The sequence below is a fragment of the Seriola aureovittata genome, chromosome 6 (assembly GCF_021018895.1).
Source record: "Seriola aureovittata isolate HTS-2021-v1 ecotype China chromosome 6, ASM2101889v1, whole genome shotgun sequence".
In the NCBI taxonomy this organism is placed as follows: domain Eukaryota; kingdom Metazoa; phylum Chordata; class Actinopteri; order Carangiformes; family Carangidae; genus Seriola; species Seriola aureovittata.
Genome location: NC_079369.1, coordinates 16294694 through 16316690, shown reverse-complemented (window position 1 = coordinate 16316690; position 21997 = coordinate 16294694). Strand labels below are relative to the sequence as shown.

Here is a 21997-nt window from a genome sequence, read left to right as displayed (position 1 = left end):
AATATTTTGTATTTGAAGCCATGGTGTGTCCTTAGTTACAATTCTGTCTTGTCACAAAACCTAGTCAGTCAGTTACAAACAAAACCAAACTACGATGCAAAATCAATTGCTGCGTCAGTCATATAATTCCAACATTTCACACACAAGGTTGCCTAACAATAACTGAAAACACTGCATCCATGGGGCAGCAGCATTGAATTCTGGTTTGCTGAGCCTGTTGTCAATAGAGAAACCATTATCTGAATTCAGGTCTAAATATCCCCTATAGCTGTCTTTAAAGAATGTTAAAGCATTTTTAGTGGATTTGTCCTTTAACACTTGCAAAGCTGTCTGGTTGGTGGCTGGCACCAGGACGGGTGGATGGGTTCATGGCAGGACAGCAGAGGACAAGGGAGGGGAGGAGTGGCAACGTACCAGCCCTGCGCTAGCAAATGTCAGTGAGAGACAAACACATGTGTTTCCCTTCCCTTTCCATACACCACACAATACAACACTGGCATATGCTTATGAATTGCCCATGAACACACAAGTAGAATAAGCTCTAAAATACATTTGTACATATTATACAAACTCTAAAACAAAGAAATAGCTATGGCAGCATATTTCCAAAAACAGAACTTGTACACATGCTGAAATATATGCATCTGCACAATGTAACTTTAAAATACACAGTGTGCATCATTTCCTGCAACAGCTACCTGCAAGGAAATGGGTTTCAGCAATGATTTATAGAGTTGCCATTTCCCCAATGACAAAAGTATATTTCTTAAATAAATTTAACAAAAACCCTTTAACAAAATTTATACGAAAAATAGTTACAGTAAAGTACAGCAAAGGCTCATTAAACTTACTCTACACAAGAACAACAATCTAATCTTTTAACTGAATAAAAAATCAAAACATACATTTGGAAACTGACTGAAATCTTAAACAGCATGTATATACTGGAAAACACACGCTCACAGTCTGGTATAGAAACTCATTTTAAAAGCAGAATAGACTGATCACACACGGATTTTTTTTAAAAAACGAAATAAATGCTTATGTGTAACCATTTCTAACAGACATAAACCTATACATGAACACACACACACATGCACCTGTCTTCAACTCACTTCAAATTTTATAAAACAACCACAAGCGATCATGCCCCTCAAACCCTGCCAAAACCTTCCCTCATCATGCCACATTTTCATTGATTTCAAAACCAGCGCACCAGATCTGCTTCTCTCTAATTGTCGATGTGTTAAACCAATCAAAACTGAAGTGCGCTGGCGGGAAGAGCCCCGTCCCAGCTTCTCGGATCCAAGGTGTTAGAAATAAACGTCCCTCACGTCATGCCTCATTCCCAGAAAGAGAGAGCCAACGTGCTGCATTGGAGAAGAATGGGGAGTGTGCTCTTTAGAAGGTCCTCCTAATGGCTAAATATTTATGAGTCCCGTGACCGAAGCCAACTTATGGAAACTAAATCTTTAAACACTTTTTTTGGCAGACGCCTAGCACACACACACACACACACACACACACACACACACACACACACACACACACACACACACACACACACACACACACACACACTCACACACACTCCCAGCTTGGCTCTATTACCAGAGAAATTCTTTTGTTCTTACAGAGCTAATAATAGTGAGAGGGACTGTGCGTTATGTGTGAGCGGTGTCTGTGTCTTAATGTGGGGTACATGTGTGTGTATGTGAGAGATGTAAGCGTATTTATAGCTTCCTACTCCTGTGACAAACTTTTAATTCTACTCTGCTTCCTGTCTTTCTGGTCCCAGGCTGGACCTCGAAATCTAACAGTCAGATCTATATTAACAGGAGAGGCCAGAGGTCAGACTGATTTTGAACATGATATCTTTAATCAAACTAGCAATCGTTAGTTAAAACAGTGGGACACACACACACACTTACACTGTTTGTAGTTGGTATTTTATGTGAAACCCCTTACAATATGAGAAGGGTATACATTTTTTCATCTGTGGATATTAATCCCCAAACATTGGCAATGTTTTTATGCTTGAGCAGCACTAAGCCTGTTAGGATGTATGAACAGATACACACGTAAACACACACACACACACACACACACACACTCACACACACTCACACACACACACACACACACACACCTGCATAGACAAAAGAGGGCACATTCGCAGGTAGATAAAGTGGAGGGGGCAGAGGTCATGGGTGGGTTTTACACACACAACATTTACACACACACACACACAGACACACTACACAGCGCACACACAAACAAAAATCAGCCTCTAAAGCATCAGATGATGGAGAGAGCTGATCAGTTTGGCTAGCTCATGGTTTGCTTATTGTCACTATTACTAACACTAAGCTTTGCTCAGCAGTCCTCCTGGTCATTGCTAATGAGAAACATGCTAGGAAGAGAAAACTGTGGATTGTGTGGGAAAAACTGTCACAGCCACAGCTAGCACATTATGTTTTTCAGTCCCCCTTGTGCTAAAGATGGCTCTTTAAACAAGCAAGGGGGGGTGGGGGTGGGGTTCAGTTCAATTATCTCCCTCACTTAAGTGAAATATGCCCCCACCTCACCTAAACCAACGGGGCTGTGCAACAGGAGCAGGAGAGGTTTTATTTAGAGGGGTGAGGGTGGGGGGTGGAGTGTGTGGGGTGTGCAGGAAGAGGTTTCTCCTGCACTAAGCCCAGGTCATTCTCTACCTTTGTAACAGGCACCCGGCTCAATTACTATTAAGCTGCGCTAATATGGATAGTCATTAGCCAAACATAATGGCAGTTCATTCAGCAGAAAATCAGGCAGTGACAAACACAAGGGTGTGAGATAATTGAATTAGGACGAGGGTGTGAGAAATAGAGAGGCTTCACAGTGCAGCAAAAATGATCATTCAAAGTTAATGGGCAAACCACACACCATTATGAGCTGCGGCCACACCCTATGATGAGCCCGTGTGTGTGTGTATGAGGGTGTAGTGCTCACCCCAGCTGAATGCAAATTCAGATCTCGAAAATGTCAATAGTGGGGACACGGCGCGTGTTAAATGTCAACATGTGTTTTTCAAGGACTCTTGTCTACGTTGTAATTGGCACAGTTTTTAATATTACATTTATTTCATTTGTTATTTTCCCCCCTTTGAGAACAAAATAATATTAAATATTTGGAGGGAATTTTGCAACAGGCTTGGGACCATGAATATGCAGCTGAGCCTTTGGCGATGCGGTGTGAAACAAACAGACAAAGGAGTCAGACAACGGAAAGAAAAACAGGTAAAGCATAGGCTAATCACACACCTTTCATGTCATTCCGAATATTAACCTTCATTTAGAGCAAATAAAGCTGCAAGTGCACAAACACACACCAGAAACTCTCCCTTGGGCTCTGCGATGAATAAGTGGGAATTATCATATTTTTACACTGAGGCATTGGTGGACGGTTACTATTGGCCAGTTGGGATTGACTGTGATAAACGGTGACACAGTGTTTACCAGGCTCCAATGTTGTTGTTTTAAGAGATTTGGCGGATTACATATCTAGTGAAGATGCTTTAAAAGAATATCTAACTAAATGTTAAAAAGGATCTTAATTAAATTGAAATTAAATACAGATGATTTATTGTTATTGTGAAATGGTAAGCTCTCTGGATTTTCTTTGACCGGTATGCTAGTGGGCAATTTCTCATATCATCACAGTGTGTGCCCAGTTAGCTCTGTGAAATATTTCAACATTAGATGGGCAGTATTCAGTTCACATAAAACCCTCGGACTAGGACCCTGTTAGTATGAAAAGCGCCTGAAGCTCATAGTCAAAGTTTTCACAACCCATAACCAAAATGTGCCACACAAATAAATATGGTTGGCTGCTGAATTCTGATCAGGCAGTGGGACAGACACCGGTGGAGGCTACAAGCAGACCCCCTCTTATCCCCCACAGCCCTGTGCACTCTGCATTTGTGTTGACAGTGCATAAAAAGGATGATTAAAGGTCTGTTGAAGATAAAGGATTGAACAGATGATGTTCCTGAACTGTGTAAAGTACTGTCAATTATAGATGACAGCTAGGTGAAAGATTTACCATTGAGACAAAGTGCAGGATATTTTATTAATGGCCTGCAGAGTTACTGCAAATAGAATTAAAGATTAAATATTATATAATGTTATAATATTAAATAGTACTATTCTCTCATAACCAATAGGAATGATGGCCAAATCATGAAAACATGGCTGTAAAAAATAGAATATACCCAAGCTTTCCTCACATTCAAACAAAAGCACTCTCATGCATGGACCATGATCACCTACCTTGAGTTCACGGAAGAAGATGCTGCTGCGTGCCCACTCCACAATGGAGAAGAGTGTCTGGTCGGCCATCTTGCACATTAGACCGAAGGTGTTGAGCTTCTCGTGCTTGCCTCGGCTGGCCTGCTCCTGCTGCAGGTAAGCCAGGATCTTTGCCTGAACCTGTGGCTCGTCCGGCTCACACTTTAACAGCTCTACGATCAGGTGGGGGAAGCTGGGCGGCGAGCCTGACTGGTAGGCATCTACATAGGCGTAGCCCATGATGGACTCTGGCGAGCTGGTGTACGGGTCGGGGTACTCTGACTTGATGGTGCGCGTGCCCTGGAAGTGTCCGTAGGCTGCCTGGTAGCCCTGTAGGCTGCCGCCATGCGGTGGCATTGCCATGCTGACCGGCGAAGTGACAAATGGGCTGCGGTCGTAGTCTGTGGGGGGCAGGGCAGTGGCGTGATGATGATGGTGGTGGTGGTGGCCAGGGTGGTGGCCAGCGTGGTGGCTCAGTGGAAGGCCCTTGGAGGCGGCTGAGTGGATGTTCTGGATGGCTGAGGAGATGGTGAGGTCAGTGGGCACGGCCTGCATCACTTGACTCATGGCCTCAATCTTCAGGCCGTTGGCTCGGATCAGTGCCTTCTTTTGCTGCTTCAGGGCCCGATCACGTTTGTACATTGGGCCGAACTTGTTGCGACCACCGCGCATGCGGTCCGCCCGCACAGCTGACAGGCAGACAGGAACAGAGGCGAAAAAGGAGACAAGAAAGAACAGAATTAGCACTATACTATATATATATATATATATATATATATATATATACTGTACATCTTTTTCTTGCATGTTACTCATTCTTATCAGAGTTCATGCAAGATGAAGTCATTGAGTACAATACTTTGACACCTTTAACACACTTACATAAAGCAATACAACAATTATCTGAGGTGTTTCAGATAATCTGTCTTGAGCCAAATCATATTTACATCTGACTAAATCCTCTATAGTCTAGTGAGTTATAAGATATGTCCATGTATTTATATGCATATTTGCGTGGCTTTATGAGGGTGAACTCCTCATTCGTAACTTGTATGTAGGGCAAATGTGTTCCTGTGGTGATTACACTTGACATTTTCATGTTGACTCTTAAACCCCACAGGTCTAAAAGATAGTGCTGTTACTCATTGACCAGAGACGCAAACCTCTATGAACTGCTCTGCTAAATGATCACTGTACAGCTGGCTATCTCTATCTACCACTCAGAAGCGAGATATTGGTATAGACTCAAAGACAATTCATGTTCTCTTTCCAAAACACACGTTTTTATTATGCTGTCTGATTACGCAATACCTAAAAGCTTCAAATGTCTCTGTCCATTAGCAGGAACTTTTTTTTTTAAACCCCAAAGGCTGAAAAGGCTGACAATAAGCAAATTGGGGTTCTTTTTTTTTTTTTTCCTGATAAACCAAACATGCCCACGATGCCCCCTGCCTCCCTCCTCAGTGCAGGATCCTGTGGTGAGGATCACAACGAGTCTGTGCCGTGGGTTTTTCTAATGAACAAGCCGGGCACTCAGTGGACTGCTACGAGGGCCATGTGTGATCTGGCCGACTGCTGCCATGGGGAAGCTGCTCTGCCGTCTCCCAGTCGGGGGGCGCTGGTGTTAATTATTCATACTTAATTACCTCTTACACTGACGAGGCTCGCCGAGCGCAGCGTGCCACGAGCTAACGGACGTCTGGGAGACTATGCAATGGAAAAACACTCACTAATACCAATACTGCAGAATATTATAGACTTATTTTTATTGTATTCAGTAAGCTATTGCCTCGGTCTTTAGGAAGAAACGTATTTAACAGTATATGCAAATACATGCGCATAGATTTGCCCTGTTCATACACAGTGAGTAGTCGGAAAACATGGCGAGTCGGCCTGGGTCCACTCCAGCACTCGTGGTGTCTTGATGGATGAATGAAAGAACAGAGGAAGAAAATTGAAAAGGGGGTGTGGAGAATGCAGGGTGGGGGGTCAGTGTTAAGGGGAGTGAGAAGGGGGGGGGAGACACCCACACAAAAATACACACACACACACACTCTTACACACACACACACACACACACACACACACACTCTGAGCTGCCTTGGGAGTGATTTTAATGACCTCCGTCACAAAAGTGTCTGTCACTGATCTGAGCGAGAGGAGCTGAGGGGGGAGACACACACATACAAACACACACACACACACACACACACACACACACACACTCTCACACACTCACACCCACATGCTGACTCTCTCTCTCTCATACATTCTTACAGAACGCACACACACAAACACACCGGCTGACATGGAAAGCATCACATACTGGTCCTCGTCACGGAGAGAGAAGGGAGCAGGCCAGACACTCCACCACCTTGGAGAGCCCCTGACCGCTCAAATGGTATGTAATTTATACACTGTGATTTTACACACACATACACACACACACACACACACACACACACACACACACTGCCATTTCCCAGCGTGCTTGAGGTCAACTCCAGTGCCTGCTATCCCGGGCTCAGGGATTATCACGACCGTTAAAAAATTGATCACATATCAAAGAAAAAAAAGAAGAAATCAGGAGCCCCGTCAAATGTATCCATTATACATTATTGTAGGGCGACTTTAACTATTAATGATTTCTGCACAACAGCGTAATTAATGAGCTGAGAAACTAATAGTTGGCCCTACTGGGAAAACAAAATTAGGCCCTGACTGCCTTCTTGCCTGCCTCGGACCCAGGGACCCACATCACATCATGAATATCAAGATTGGGGGTGTAGGTCTCCCCACCACCACCGCACACACACATACAGACACACACACACACACACACACGCGCGCAGATTCTTTGTCTGTAATTAAACAAGGTGATTTGCATGCATGTAACACAGATTAATATGGAAGGGGGAGGGGAAGAGGACAGTGTATGCATGTGTGTCGGGGAAGAAGATGAATGTGTGTGTTTGAGTGAGGTGGAGAGATGTTAATGGGTCAGATGCTGCAGGGAATGGGTTTATGGTGACAGTGATCATATGACCCTGCAACTTTAAAGGGTTAAACAATCTATCAAAAGAGAATCAGAGTTTAAACAAAAGAAACACAAACAGTTTAGCTGAGATTACTGATTTAAAGTGTCATTTTGTGAATGTTTTCATGCAGAAAATGTTTTATATGTAACAGAACTAATTGAATTTCCCTTTCTTAAAAGCTTGTGGAGTGTTGGCTAAACACTTAAAGTCCCTGGTTGTCCTTCTCCGTGATGCCAAGGAAGTGAATTGTTTGATGTTTGTGGTATGTGTGGCATAAACAAGACAAACTGAATAGTTAGTATGATGGTGACAGCCAGCCAGGCTGACAAGAAAGACCTTCATCAAGAGAAAAAGGGACTACAGTGCTGCATACACAGCTTGATTGACAGGAGCTGTCTGGAAAATGCTGCAATGAGCACTTGGTTTAGCGCAAAAGTAGAGGCCAAAAAGAAAAATGAAAAATGTAAATTGAAAGAAATAAAGAAGCCATGAGAAGAAAATTAGGATATGAATAAAAATATCACAAGCAAGTAAAACTCTTCCTTTTTCCTGTTTGAATAGATAGGAGAGAACTTCATTCTGTTAGTGTGAAAAGGATCTGAGTGAGGGGATGCTGTGGTTCAGCAGTGAGGCTTTGGGGCTAAAGCCAGGCTGAAAGGCTAAAAGCTGATGCTGTCTTCCACTCTGAATTCCCCTGACTTACTGTCTGAGAGCACGTCCACACACACATTTGAGCACACACACATCCATAAATTCACAAACTGCCCCAACCAAAACCCTGTTTCTCTTAACCCAAAAGTATTGCACACACTGTCTCAAACATGTCCCAAAACAAACATGCACACACATACACACATACGGCGAATCCTTTACAGACACAATGTCTCTGCACACACCTATACGTAGCCCCTAACACACTTAAACACATCACACATCACACACACACACACAGCCCTCAGCGCTTATATCCTCTGATTTATGGTTGTTTAATATACAGGAATATTAAGCGCGCGTAGGTGAAGATCCCTGTCGGCCGCCGGCATATTAATGGGTCCTGTGGAGCCTTGCTGACACCCTGTTTGTCATGTCGGGGCCCCGGCCCCTGCTCCGGATGCGCCCTATCCCATGCACACACATGAATACCTATGATACCTATGCATAAGTAATGGGACAGCTCCCCGGCTTCCACCACAGGTACTGTGAGGCTGATGGAAGACAAATCAGAGTGGGAAAGCTAGAGACAGGGAGGAAAGAAAATCCCACCGAGGGATAGAGAGGCAGAGAGGAATATAAAAACACTCAGGTGGTGGCGCTAATTTCAGTCGCATGGCCCTGTAGCGGTTTTGCATTTGGAGTAATGAATAAATTCAGATTTCATGATGGATCAACTACATGCAAAAAAAGAGGTTAAAAATCAAGATCACTGGAAAAAGTGATCCATAAGAAAGCCTGTGTGAGTCTGTTCAGTAATGTACATGCAAGCGAACAGTCCAGTAAAAGTTGATGAAAAGAAAAATGAGAGGTAGATTACTTTCCAACAAAGGCCACCTTAAATGTCACATCTGGTATTAAACAAGAAAGCGCTGGCTGGTCATCTTCCAGACAAGATGAGATTAAACACAAGAAATTATCATCTGGTATTCAGTATCTGAAAACTGTGCAGGAACCAGTCAGTAAAACAATCAGCCTTTTATCAGTGGAGGACAAAAGTTTCATGTTGTTCCTTGTGTTTGTTCAAATGCTGTCAAAGGACATTCTCAATAACATCTTAACTAACTTCTGCCGCCTTAAATAGCACACAGTGGAAACAGTTTATTCCAACTGCCAGTATCACACTCAGTCTTTAAGACGATACACTGGTGAAGGAAATATTAAGCAGTTCAGTGAAGCATATGATGCGAGGCAACTTCTAGTGAGCATAAAAAGAAAATCATACCAGTGGGAGCCGTTCAGATACGGCATGCTACATCAGCTTTAGCGAATGACATGCTAATGGATCAAACCTTGATGGGATGTGGCTTTTGTTTTTGCTTTTTCCTCAATGAGTCAACACTGGCTGAGATGCTGCAGTGCATACCAAGAAGCATGGCTTTTTTTTTTTACAGCATGGAAGCCTGTGCTCTGCTTGTTTGGTTAAATGAGTGTGTGGCTGCCATGCTCTATCATCACTGTGTGTGTATGTGACAGCATGTGTGTGTGTGTGTGTGTGTGTGTGTGTGGGTGGGTTTTGTTTTTCTTTCATTATGTGAGACTCAATGAACCACCTGCCCCTAACAGTAAAAGATAAATCAACAAATTAAATAAGATTTAATGGACAAAAGTTAGGATACTAATAATGCATTTTATAGATATATTTTTCATGTTCTAATTTTATGATAAATAATATGAATTGTAAAATTAGATGGACAAATATTAGCAGCTGATGACATGTGGTTTCAGTTTTCTTAAGGTTGTAAGATACACTCATAATCATATTAACATGGTAAGATTAGATTTGTGGAGTTTCTCCAAACACCTGCCTGCTCTTCAGGATCCCAGTTGATGAGATGACAGGAAAGGGAGGGAGTTTTATTTTGGAGAACATAGCTTGACTGTTACCCACAGGGTCAGTGGCAGAGGCACAGACAGGGAGAATATGATATGCCTCTACAATGCTACAAAATTCCCTTTTCCTGTGTCGTGCAGAGACACCGAGGTTTAACTACTTTTCTTTTGTTATCAGCTATAGATAATACAACTGATCTCCTAGTGTCAGGATAGGGGTGATAGACATATCACAACACTGTTTATTTCACTCTGATATGTACCCGTCTGCTGTTTCACCTTGTTTCACTGCTTTCCCTCAACTTTGAAACATTGCCAACAGTCACAGACACACACACACTGACAGATGCACAAACAGACTTCTTTACTGTTACCACCCTCGCAGCAAATTTCAAACTGTACACACCGTTCCATTGGTTGGCAAACATATATCAACAAACAGGAAAGACACTGAGTAACCGCAGAAAAGTAAACTCCCCAAAAAAGACAGAAAAGAAATTACAGTTTGAGTCAACTTTTCAGTTGCCCTCACATTTTTTTTGTCCACATTTGGTTTCCACTCGATATCCTGAATTCACATGTTGCTGCAAGCAACTGTGTAATGGTATGAAAAGATTGCAATAACAAAGCACATGACCCTAAACCCCCTTCTTTCACAGCTATTGTACAGACATTTTTTTTTTTTTTTTTAGATCAAATGTCATCTTCTCCCTCTTGCCTGTGGCCTTCTGAACACCTTTTTGGGCTTCTCATGAATATATGTATGTGTTTACCAGGGAGAGCTGTATGTGTAGTGTGTGTGTGTGTGTGTGTGTGTGCGTGTGTGTGTGTGTGTGTGTGTGTGTGTGTGTGTGTGTGTGGTGAGGGGTGTCAGACTCTCTGTATGGGAGGTCTTTACTGGTTGTGGCAGGAGTCGCCCACTGGAGCTTCTGGCCCCTGACAGAGCGCTGCAGGGCCCGTCTTGCCCCCGAGCTGAAAGCTACCACCAGCAAAACAAATCAAACGCTAACCCCCTCCCCACCCGTGTCAGCTGGAAAATGACAGGCCGGGACATTTCTGCCCAGCGGCCATTCACAATTAACAGCAATTAATTACGCCGCACATGGCAGGTAAAGGCAAAAGCCTCCAGAAAGATTTTAGTCAGGCTGTCTTTGCTCGACTTTCAGCCTCCCAGGGTATTATTTCTTCAACATATTAACTTTTCTCAATTGTATGTGATCATTTCAGGGGCCTAGGGATTTTTCATTTGGTTTAAAATACAAATGTGTGAAGAATTTTGTTTCAATATTAAACTGAAACCCTATGAATAACATAACACCTACTCTGATTAAAAGACTCCGCAACCTAAAAATAATTTGTAGTTTTTACAACATTGTAACTTAACCTCCTGCTTAACAAAATAATAACTATTACCTTTAGCTTTTTAATCCTCTGTTTTACACTTATTGACAGATGACCTTCAAGTCTCTTTGTTCATTCTAGAATTAGTGATTTCAGAGTAAAAGTTGTCAACTAATTTGTGGAAAAATAGTTGATTTTAAATATTTTCCTTAAACATTGAAGAGCATTTCTTGCCCTGCTGCCCTGTCACTTCTGGATAGCCGTGTTTGAACAAGCTTCTGAGCCACGTTCAAATCAAACAAAGAGGCCTCGAAATGGCCGGCCAAAAGTATCATCATTACCATTCTCGCCCTGCCGCCAAGTTTAATATTTTATCTATTACTCTGTCTGGCAAGTTTAAGTGCACAGCAGCTACCAGATACCCCCCAACTCCCCCTGACCCCATCTCAAATACTAATAAGCAATGCTGGATTGCAATGTTTTGGTAGAAATGAAAGGTTTCTCTTCATGGGGTATACAGTCTGGAAAAGAGAAATGACTGAGATGTTCATTGTTAAATGTTTAAATAAATACAATCTTCAACTTTCATACAGGCAATCATTTTGTCAAAGCAGGTACTCGCCTTTCTTTAATGGTGGATATATCAATGTAGGAGGAAACTATTCACATGCAAATTGATCACGGAAGACTGGTTTCACTCTTTCCAAAAAAAAAAAAAAGTTAATGTGCTATGATTAACTGTGTTCAATTGGGAATTAATGGAAAAAGACTTGCTCTGTCAGTTCACTAGGACTTTGGTAGAGGGTTTTAAAACACCTCTGTGGAGGTCCAGAAGCAGTCAACCTCCAGTTTCAGCTGTTCCATGTTATAATTTTTTCCTCCCCAACTTTCAGAAACAGTAATTGCAAACAGGCATCATATCTTAATATATGATGCAGCACCCAGAATGCAATAACACTGCCTGGGTCTGCTTTTCCACTCCCGCAGATGTGTACTGTAAGTTTTAGGTCATATTTTAGTGAGTGGTGTTCACTATGAAACCCTAGAATAGACAAAAGCTGTGGTAAACTATTCATGAACAAACAGTACTGTATGTGCACTATAAAAATATACAACTTCTTCTGGAGTAAAATATTATTTTAAAATACTTCTGGTGAAAGTGAGCCCCGGAGGCTGTGTGGTGCTTTCATCGGCCTAGATGCCGTCTTGTTTCTGGCAGTGCTGGAATATAACGAAGTACCTTTTACTCAAGTATTGAGTAAGTAGTATTGTACTGAAGTATTGTAGTGAAGAATTTCCTCTTGGCCTCTTTTGTCTTTCTACTCTTCAACAATTGAATGAGTACTACTGCATGTTTTTATCCACTATATTTGTTTACCAGTATATACTATTACTTTATAAAATACTTTGTATATAGTTCAAATTAGCTCTACTCTACTACCTACAGCAGTAAAATGGTACATGCACATTAATGCATCAGTATTAGTGTGAATCAGAATAATATTACAATAATATAATATGTAATAGTATATCACTCACATGGGACACTTTTCTGCATTATGAGTACTTCTACTTTTGATAGTATATGTATGTTTGCACTGTAGAACTGCTACTTTTACTCAAGCAAAGGCTCTATAAGGATCTATAACTGGACAGTCACATGTTCAGTAACAGTCATCTGTTCTGTTAGAGCCCTTGAGCAAGATGCTGAAATCCCAGTGGCCAGTCTGTAACAGCTGCTAGTTGTTTGAACAACTGCATCTTATTTATCTTTTTTTTTCTTTCTAAGAATCCCAAACTTGTGACAACTACACATCATCTCCCAGTCATTGTTATACTTTTGAACATCTCTACCTGGGTTATATCCCATCTTATGTTTCAGATGGAAACACACTGAATCACAGAAGCACAACACCAGCAAAACTTGTGATCCCCTGCCACAAGCCAAACACCTGAGCACTAAAAATGGAAACATGTTGCTGTACCTTCTAGCTTCATGCCGACGGTGAGGCACTTTTGGAAGCGGCAGTACGGGCAGCGCTTCCTCTGGGTCTTGTCAATCTGGCAGCTCTGGTTCTCTATACATGTGTAGCGCTTGTTGTTCTGGACGGTGCGCTTGAAGAAGCCCTGCGGAGAGAACCAATTAAGACGTCAACCTGCTTGACCCCTGCAATGCAACGGTAATTGGCCCATTCACACTCTCAGACAGATGGAAAGGGACAGACTTAATGCACACACACACACACACACACACACGCAGTGAAGTTTTGAAAGCTATACTCCAATTGATGTTGTGATGCTCTACAGACACACGCATATAAATCAGAGAATACACACTTTTTACAAATGAAACAAGCTTTGTGTTTGTAATACTTTTTGACTGAAGTCATATAAGGAAATTATTTATATCATACCTTAATTCATTCAGCTTTAAACATATATTCTCTACATACCTAATTTACTCACACTGTATTATAAACCAGTTTATAAAGGGAATAAAATCTAATTTGGGTCCTGTCAAAATTACTTTACTATTCTCAATATTCTCTATTCACGTAAAGGCTAAAATTTATGGGGAAAGCATCTTTTCAACTCTCCACTAAATTATTGAAAAATATGAGCACAGGAGTCCAAAAAATCCAATAAATTATATCCATAATTCACAGTTCCGGGATTACAGATATTCATACCTGCAATGTGGAATTAATTATTGGCAGCAGCAGTGGAAATCAAACGTAGGGAAGATTGTATTAACATATTCTAGATCCATAACCTAGGAGGAGAATCCTTAAACCTGGTCTTTAAAAAAATAAAATAAAATAAAAAAAGAACGTGCTGCTGTCAATATCTCACCAAACACAAATTTAATTGACAATCTGCATTGCCTGATCCGTCCCAAAAAAAAAAAAATGCTCTCGGTTTTGGATTATTGACCTCTCAGTGCTAAAAAAAAAAATCCATGCTTCAGAGAGAACTTTCTTTCCAATTTTCCACTTAGCACACAGCGTGTGCTATAAATATCTGAACCAAACAGGATTCAACCATGCTTTAAAAACTACACAATATCACTTCTGGAGATTAAGCGGATCTCACTGAAATGCTCTCATCTGACCTGCAGTTCAAACCAAGAGAAGGGCACTCATCAAGGCTCATTTTCATGTGTAAAGGGATGGCTGCAAGCAACTTCTTCCTGTTTCTGTTGCCATTACAAATAACACAGATCATTAGCCCCCCCAAAAAAGATCTACTAATTAACATAAAATCTGAAATCATGCTGTGAGGTAGCTATAAGACATTCATACAAATAATGTCTTAATTTATCACATAGCAGGGTATTCCTGACCTTGGAATTCCATCCTAAAAGACTGCAGTCTGCCCAAAACCAGCCACCAGGAAACAGATTTTACAACATGTCAAAAACCTGACCTAAAAGTCCAACAAAGAAGCAGGAAAAATATAATTCACATAATCACTTTATCTCCTCTGATCCCTGTCTCCTGTACGTGCTTTATTTGCTCAAATATATGCGCCAACTTTGAAGAAAAAAATAAAAAAATAATATATATATATATATATATACATATATATATCCTTTTGACCTCAACTGGCTTTGCTCATATTTATTTTCCTTTTACTTCTGCAGATCATAAATATATCTTTTGATATGTGCACTGCAGCTCTGACACTTAACCTTCCTACTAGTTGCTTGTAATATCAGTATTTTAGGATTCAAGTCTCCCATCTGTATGAATAAAGGGGATGTGTGTGTGTGTATGTGTGTGTGTGTGTGTTTGTGTGTCTCCGTATGTGTTCGCGGAGGTGGCAGGATTATGAGGAGGTTAAAGAAAAGAATATTTACTTGTGTGATTCAATCTTTCTCTCGTGTGTGTGCGTGTGTGTGTGTGTGTGTGTGAGTGTCTCGGCTCAAAAGCTGGCAACCAAAGCTTAAAAAAGTCTCATCCTGATGAAAAAATGCGTCCTATTCAAAACTGCATTTTTGGGGTGGAAGGGCAGAGGTCGAAGGTAGTTGCAAATAAAGGATGATTCCATCTAAAAGCTCACAATGAAATTGTGACTAATGACATACCACAAAGTCAGAAAATGTGAAGCTTACGCTGGTAGCGCATAACAAAATCTGAAACTAGACTTATTTTCATTTTAATAGAAAACTAAGAATAAAATGTAATTGCTGCTTTTTCCAGTTTTGTGCAGCTGTGTCCAGGGAGGAACCTTCACTACAGTGGAGATGGATTGCACTGCCTGTCTGATAGAGGATATTTAATGCCAATATGAGCCTGTAACATGTCAACGAACTGATATATCACTTCAGCCCTGATGATCATACGTTTACTGAACAGACTGCCTGCATCTTAGAGATAATCAATGACAAGCTTCAGGTAATTATCAGCATTATTAATGTTTCAACACGGACGTACAGCGCAGTGTAACAGACCTCTTCATCTACATCCTGCAAGTGTTTCAGCTTAACTGGGAAATGTGTTTGTGGATTGTTTCTGCAGCAGAGATGCCACTGACGACTCCCTTCAAGCAAGTGCTGAGCATCTCAAGGTCATAATATGGGATAAAATCTATAACATCTGCTTTGAATAATGACCACATAGGCAAGAAATGTGCACCGCCGCATCAATACTGTGAGCTGCAATTTTACACTGAATAGTGTTAACACAGAGACATTTGTCTTAGCTTAATTTTGTGCTGACAGCTTTACTGGACTAAGAAAAAACTTGGGCAATACCTATTAGCTTGGTGTTGAGGAGAACAGTGGAAATGGGCAGAAAGGAACAAATAGGTTGTTGATAGAGCTCAAATTAAGAGCAGCAACAGTTTGCTTAACAGTAGCCTCATTATTAACCTGCGTATGGAAACATTTTGCAACCAGACAGTGTTGCCGTGCTCTTAATGAACTTGTGATGAGAGTTTTAGACAGTAGGACATAGCCTTGTACAAACAGGTTCATTATGACTGTGTACTTTGCTTTCTGGGTTAAATCCTCCACCTCCACCTCCTGTGTTGGGTGGTTGCAAAAATCACACAACCCCCATCGAAACCCCTGTTTCATTTCCAAGCTTTTCACCGCTTTACAAAATCCTCTGATACTCACAGAAAAAGTTTTGTCTAAATGATCTTCATGCAAAACTGTAACTGCTATATAAAAAAAAGAAAAAGAAACATCCCCACGGATGAACAGAGAGGTTATACTGAGATAATGCGGCCATATAAATATAAAAGCTATAGTGTTACCATGTATGGAGTGTATTTTAATTTGTGCAATGCAAATAGGGCTGCACATGCAATATTCAAGGAAAATAATTACACTTAAGTATATAACAATCCAGCTTCACTGCAAACACACCTGCAGGTGATTATAATGCAGTCAACCCACTGTCAAGCCACACAACCTAATACTGACTGCAGGAACTCTATAATAATAACACCATTAATAATTAGGCAACTCTGACTGTGACCTCACTGCTAAAGACAATTTTAGACATTGGGAATATTTTATGTATCAAAGCAGATAAGGTCACCATACCCACACAACGCCACAGACACACTTTCTGTCACTACGGAAATATTGTTGTAGGAAGAGTGCGGTGCTTTTTCCTTTTTGGGGGAAAGAGGGCACTAACCTTGCAGCTCTCGCAGGTCAGGAGTCCGTAGTGATACCCAGAAACTTTGTCTCCGCACACGGGGCACATCTCGTCCAGGTCTTCGTCATAAGAGTAGTCCATCATTTTTAACTGGGGGGCTGCGGAGGAGACACGGACACACACAGAGAGAAGTCTGTTGCTGTGCTGAGCAATCTCTTTTCCAAAAGCCCACTTTCATCCATCAAGGTGAACCACGGGGAACCACGCGACGCAACTGAATTAGAGTCTTTTTTTTTTTCTTTCTTTCTTGTATTTCTGTTGGACTTTTAGATGTTTGATATGAAGAGGGGAAGATGACGAATAATCGATTTTGAAATGACTTGAGAGGACGCAACTATTTCTTTCTCCTTGTTACCTCCTTCTCTTCTTCTACATTCGTTGCAGACAGGAGCCAAAATAATAAATAATAAAAAAAAGCTCATGAAAGCGAGCCTCATAAATATGCATGCATCTAAGTCGTGAAATCGCTGGGGGAAATGGAGAGATATTAGAGTTAAGGATTGGAGGAGAAAATGTTACCGCCCACAGACAAATGAAGACACACAGAAAAGCCCTTATCTCTGCAGGCGAGGAGAAAAACATCCAAAACCAACTTGAACCAACATCATTTTTGCCCCTCGAAGAATCACCCGCAATGCTGTGTGGGGCGACAGCTTTGGTTTATTTCATGCTTTATATAGTAGTGCGAAACATTTAACGTGACGTTCTGCGTGCGCCGGGAAAAAATAGGTCCATTTTACACGTCGTCAGTTTAATGTGACATGATAATTTCTCTTGTTTCCAAAGCATTTCAGTAGTTATACAAAATGAAGAGTAAACACAGAATAGGCAGATTTTTTTTTAAATTCATTATTGCAATTTAAAATCGACGCAGAAAGTCCATCATATCTGCACATTTTTCCACATTATTCTCTTATTAAGATTTAACACAGAGCATAGTACACGATAGGAATATTATTGCGGTGTATTTGTTGCACCCCCCCACCCCCTTTGCTTTGTGTATTAGAAATAGTTGCATTGATAAGACTGTGTGTGACAGCGCTAAGCAAACAGCCACACTGACATTTACAACAGTTACAAAAGCATTTATGGTTCTAATCATAAAAAGCAGCCAGGATCAAACAGGAAAGCCTCAGTGGATGTGGCTGTAAAAGTGGAAATATTTTGTCAACGAGACGCCTTCCAAGGCCTTCACACATATTACTGCTCTGCTTCAAAAACCCACTCATCTGCGCACTCAGACCTTTTAATTAGACATGATTTCTGGTTTGTTAACGCGTTGCCCTGCTGGGATCCGCGCTGCATATTTCCAGCTGAAGCAACAAGTTCCACCGAGCTGCCGTTTTTTTTCCCACATGCAGAAGCAACAAAGCAAACTCCATTGCCCAACTTTCTCCTGCTCTAAACTGCAAAAAAATTAGAGGATTTGTACAGGGCCTTTTCTCATGACGCGCGGCAGCTGCAGATTTGGGCACATTTTAAAGGAGAAAATAAACGTTATCGGGACAGTGGCTGCAGTTATGCAGTGGGTGAGGCCGTGGTAAATAGAAAATAAATTAGTACCTCCAGTTGGAAATTTTCCTAACGCCGCAAATAAAGAACATTTCTAGAAAAACGTTTTAGCCCTATATATTTTTCCCTTTAAATTTCACAATCTTTATGCTATAGTTATTACTGTGGGTCCACAGTTTAAGGAATTATAACAGCATAAGAAGCTGGTTTATGTCTATAGGCTACTCCAAAAGATACACATAATTTTTTTTAATGTAAAGATGTGATTAATCCAGCATCCCTGCCTCCACAGACAGTCAAGAGGTGTGCGCAGATGTCATGGCTTTAAGAAGATGCAGAAACACACCGGGCAGCACTCGGTCTCTCACCTGCTGCCACTTGCTCATGCAGTTTCCACACAGCTACAGCATGTGTCAAAAAAAAGACTCCAAAGAGAAGTCCCCCCCCCCCTTCATTCCGAGCTACCTTGTTTTTAACCCGTGTACAAGCAGATAACGGGCTCTCCAACAGCCACTCCTCGTCTTGTGAGTGTGTATTATCAGCGTCTCATAAACCGAGACCGGGCTAATTGATTGTCCGTTTATATGGCTATGGATTGACCTGAGAGGAGTTAGCTGGGGGAACGTGAGTTTATCTCGATAGAGGACTCATTCCCTCTTTAATTTTTTTTTTATCTGCTTCATGGTCTTTGTAGAAACAGATCAAGAAAAAAAAATTAATTTATACCAGAGGGAATTATAATAAATGTGAACCAATCTGTAAACCTAAAACTGGCCCGAGCAATCTCTCCTCAATCAAAGCTGCACGTTTTTGAATTCTTAAACCTCATTTCGCACATTTAAAGATCTAAAGCAAATTGTGCCCGCGATGCTTGACATTATTAATGAAATGTTAAAAAAAAAAATTAAAATTAAAAAAAGTCAACAAAGATACTGAAAAAAAAAAAACATCCACGAGCACAGCATCGTAAAAGAAATATTTGGTGCCCCTTTTAAATTTAGTTCAACCTGATTTTTGTAATTTACTTCAATTTTTAGGCCAAAAATTGACAAACTACAACACAGAAATTTCTTAAGAACGTAACAAAAAAAATATTAGTTTGGATTTATTTTTCACACAATTGCTATAATTTCACAGTGTCAATAAAGTGATTTTTTAGGCTTATTAGACTAAAGTTAGCTGGCGCGAGGTCAAATATTTTTGTAGGGGGCAAATCACTAAATCAAACCTCCACATTTCTGCTCTGCGGACCTTTTGATAAATAGGCAACACGTTGTCTTAAATGCTCTTTATATAAAGACAAATTCTCGAGCTATTTCTGCGTATTAGTGGCACTGCTGAGACGAAGTCAAGTGGTTCGTCATAAAACCATACAAGTGACAAAGTTAAATAACCTACTCTCCCCTGCTCTGCCTCACTTGCATCAGGCGCCCGCACACTTCCAGTATGAGTGACAGCTGAGTATAACCATCGTTTGATCATGGGCCAAACATTAACATTTACATAGCACAGTAAAGACTGGGAAAAAATAGCAGAAACCTTTTTTTGAAACCACACTAAACACATTTCATAATCATCAATAAAATAGCGATCTCTGTAAAATAATGACCCACGTGATACACGTCTAATAATGTAATTTAACACGTTCATCATACAACAATAGCCTGTGTTGACAGTCGTCAGTAATTGAGCTGCATTTTCTGCAAAGATCTAGCTGGTTATGAGCGTGTTTAGAAGTTTTAGTGACATTGAGGAACGCGCCGAGGGCTTCCAGTCTGATAACGCTCTGTAAAGACACTGTAGCGAAAGCTTACGGATCTTGTGGTGTGAAGAGATTCAGAGGAATGGCAGGTCTTACCTTGCATGTTCCTTGGCATGTGCCCCTGTTCTCCATACGATCGAGAGAGTCCCAGGGATTCAGTCTCGACTTTGGGCAGCATGTCAGCGCTGCCGGCCTGAGCTGGAGACTCCGCACCGCTCGGCGGGACACCTGGACGTGAGAGGCACACGCTCCCAAACACACCTCAGCGTGAGCCAAATGTCTTTTCAGCTGTCTATTTTCTACTTTCTGTGTCTGTCTGTCTGTCTTCCAATTATCGGACCATGCTCTGAATACGAAGCCTGATTCCTACGAGTCAGACTGTCTCCAACCGGCCGGGCTGCATTGCCGCTCGGTGTGTGTGTCTGCTCTGATTCAACTTCACTAATTTAATTTCTCAAAATTGCATTCGCGCAAGAAAAAGCCGTAATAATAAGCAGAGCACAGGCGAGGGATTCCTTCGTTACTTGTTAAGGAGCAGTTGCGCGCAGAGTTAGGGAATCAGTCTCTTACTCAAACGACAAAACTGCACAGCGTCCGGAGTAAAAGACGATGGTAAGTTTCCCTTTAGCTTTTCCAAAAGTCTTTTTAGCGCGTCACCCATTAAAGCGGGACTGTCAGTGTAACTTTCAGCCTTTAGCAGTCGAGTACGCGCCGCCGGGGCCGCCCTCTCCTGTGCGTAAAGTAGGATTCGGTGTGTCGGTCGGACTGTCTGGAGATGTGGAGACCTCTCCTCCTCCTCCTCGCGGCTTTGTTTACTCCGCTTTCTCCAATCCGGGGCGCATGCGGTCGTCTGACATCATCTTTCACCGACCCAATCAGGCGAGGAGACCTGGAAACATCGCCTCAAACCCTCCAGTTCCATATCTCCAAAATCTCAGCTGTTTAATCCCCGTTAATGATGGACTTTAAAAGCGGAGGGAGAACAAGGAAATCAAGCGAGGTGATGCAATTGTGCGTGAGAGCAGACTCCCCACGATCACACTCGCACACTTGCGCGCCAGTACGCACGCTTTTACAATGTACAAGTTTTTTGATAAAACTATTCATCTTTATATATCTGTTGCATGTATTTGATTGTGTTAATTAATTAACCCCTTTAATCAATTTTAGCATCACGTTATGTTCCCCTGTGGTCATAACACAACTCAATTAGACTTCAATGATCTCCTGATCTATAAAATGTCATAAAATATAATCAAATAAAACTTAACAGCATTTCTTTCTTTCTTTCTTTCTTTCTTTCTTTCTTTCTTTCTTTCTTTCTTTCTTTCTTTCTTTCTTTCTTTCTTTCTTTCTTTCTTTCTTTCTTTCTAATGCAGGTGAAGGACATAATAAATTCTGCATTACATCCATATATATTTGAAAAACGTATAATAATCTGTTTTTTGGGGTTGATTGTTCAATTTTGTGGAAAATGTGAGAAGCGCCGGCCTCGGGCTTAAAATGGCCTTTATTTGCGGATTAAATCACCCCCCTCACGCAATAAATTATACCTTTGCTTCTGAATTATTATCAGTAATTGGCTGAGCAGGGATCAATTAGTGATCTGACGTCAGACTCGGGCTATTTAGCCAATTCCAAATTACATACACAAAGACAAAAAATAATTATGCGGCTACGTCCCTGTAATGCCCCCCCCCCTTCCCTCCCTCCACCCGCTCCAACATACACAGGCACAGATAGGCAGATGCTTTAAACACAGTGTGTTCTTATCATCGGTCTGAGCCACTGAGGACGAGC

General features: G+C 41.3%; 1 protein-coding gene across 1 annotated transcript in view; it reads right to left on the bottom strand.

Moving 5' to 3' along the window:
• nr5a2 (nuclear receptor subfamily 5, group A, member 2) overlaps positions 1 to 21073 on the bottom strand; it is a 70588-nt gene extending 49515 nt beyond the window's left edge. Inside the window, exons 1-4 of the mRNA XM_056378741.1 lie at positions 20294 to 21073; positions 16903 to 17021; positions 13237 to 13378; positions 4311 to 5017 (exon numbers count right to left, since the gene is read on the bottom strand). Of these exons, the coding sequence (XP_056234716.1) occupies positions 4311 to 5017; positions 13237 to 13378; positions 16903 to 17021; positions 20294 to 20375 (1050 nt within the window). The 5' untranslated portion in view covers positions 20376 to 21073. The remainder of the gene's footprint in view (positions 1 to 4310; positions 5018 to 13236; positions 13379 to 16902; positions 17022 to 20293) is intronic.
• Positions 21074 to 21997: the final 924 nt, after the last annotated feature.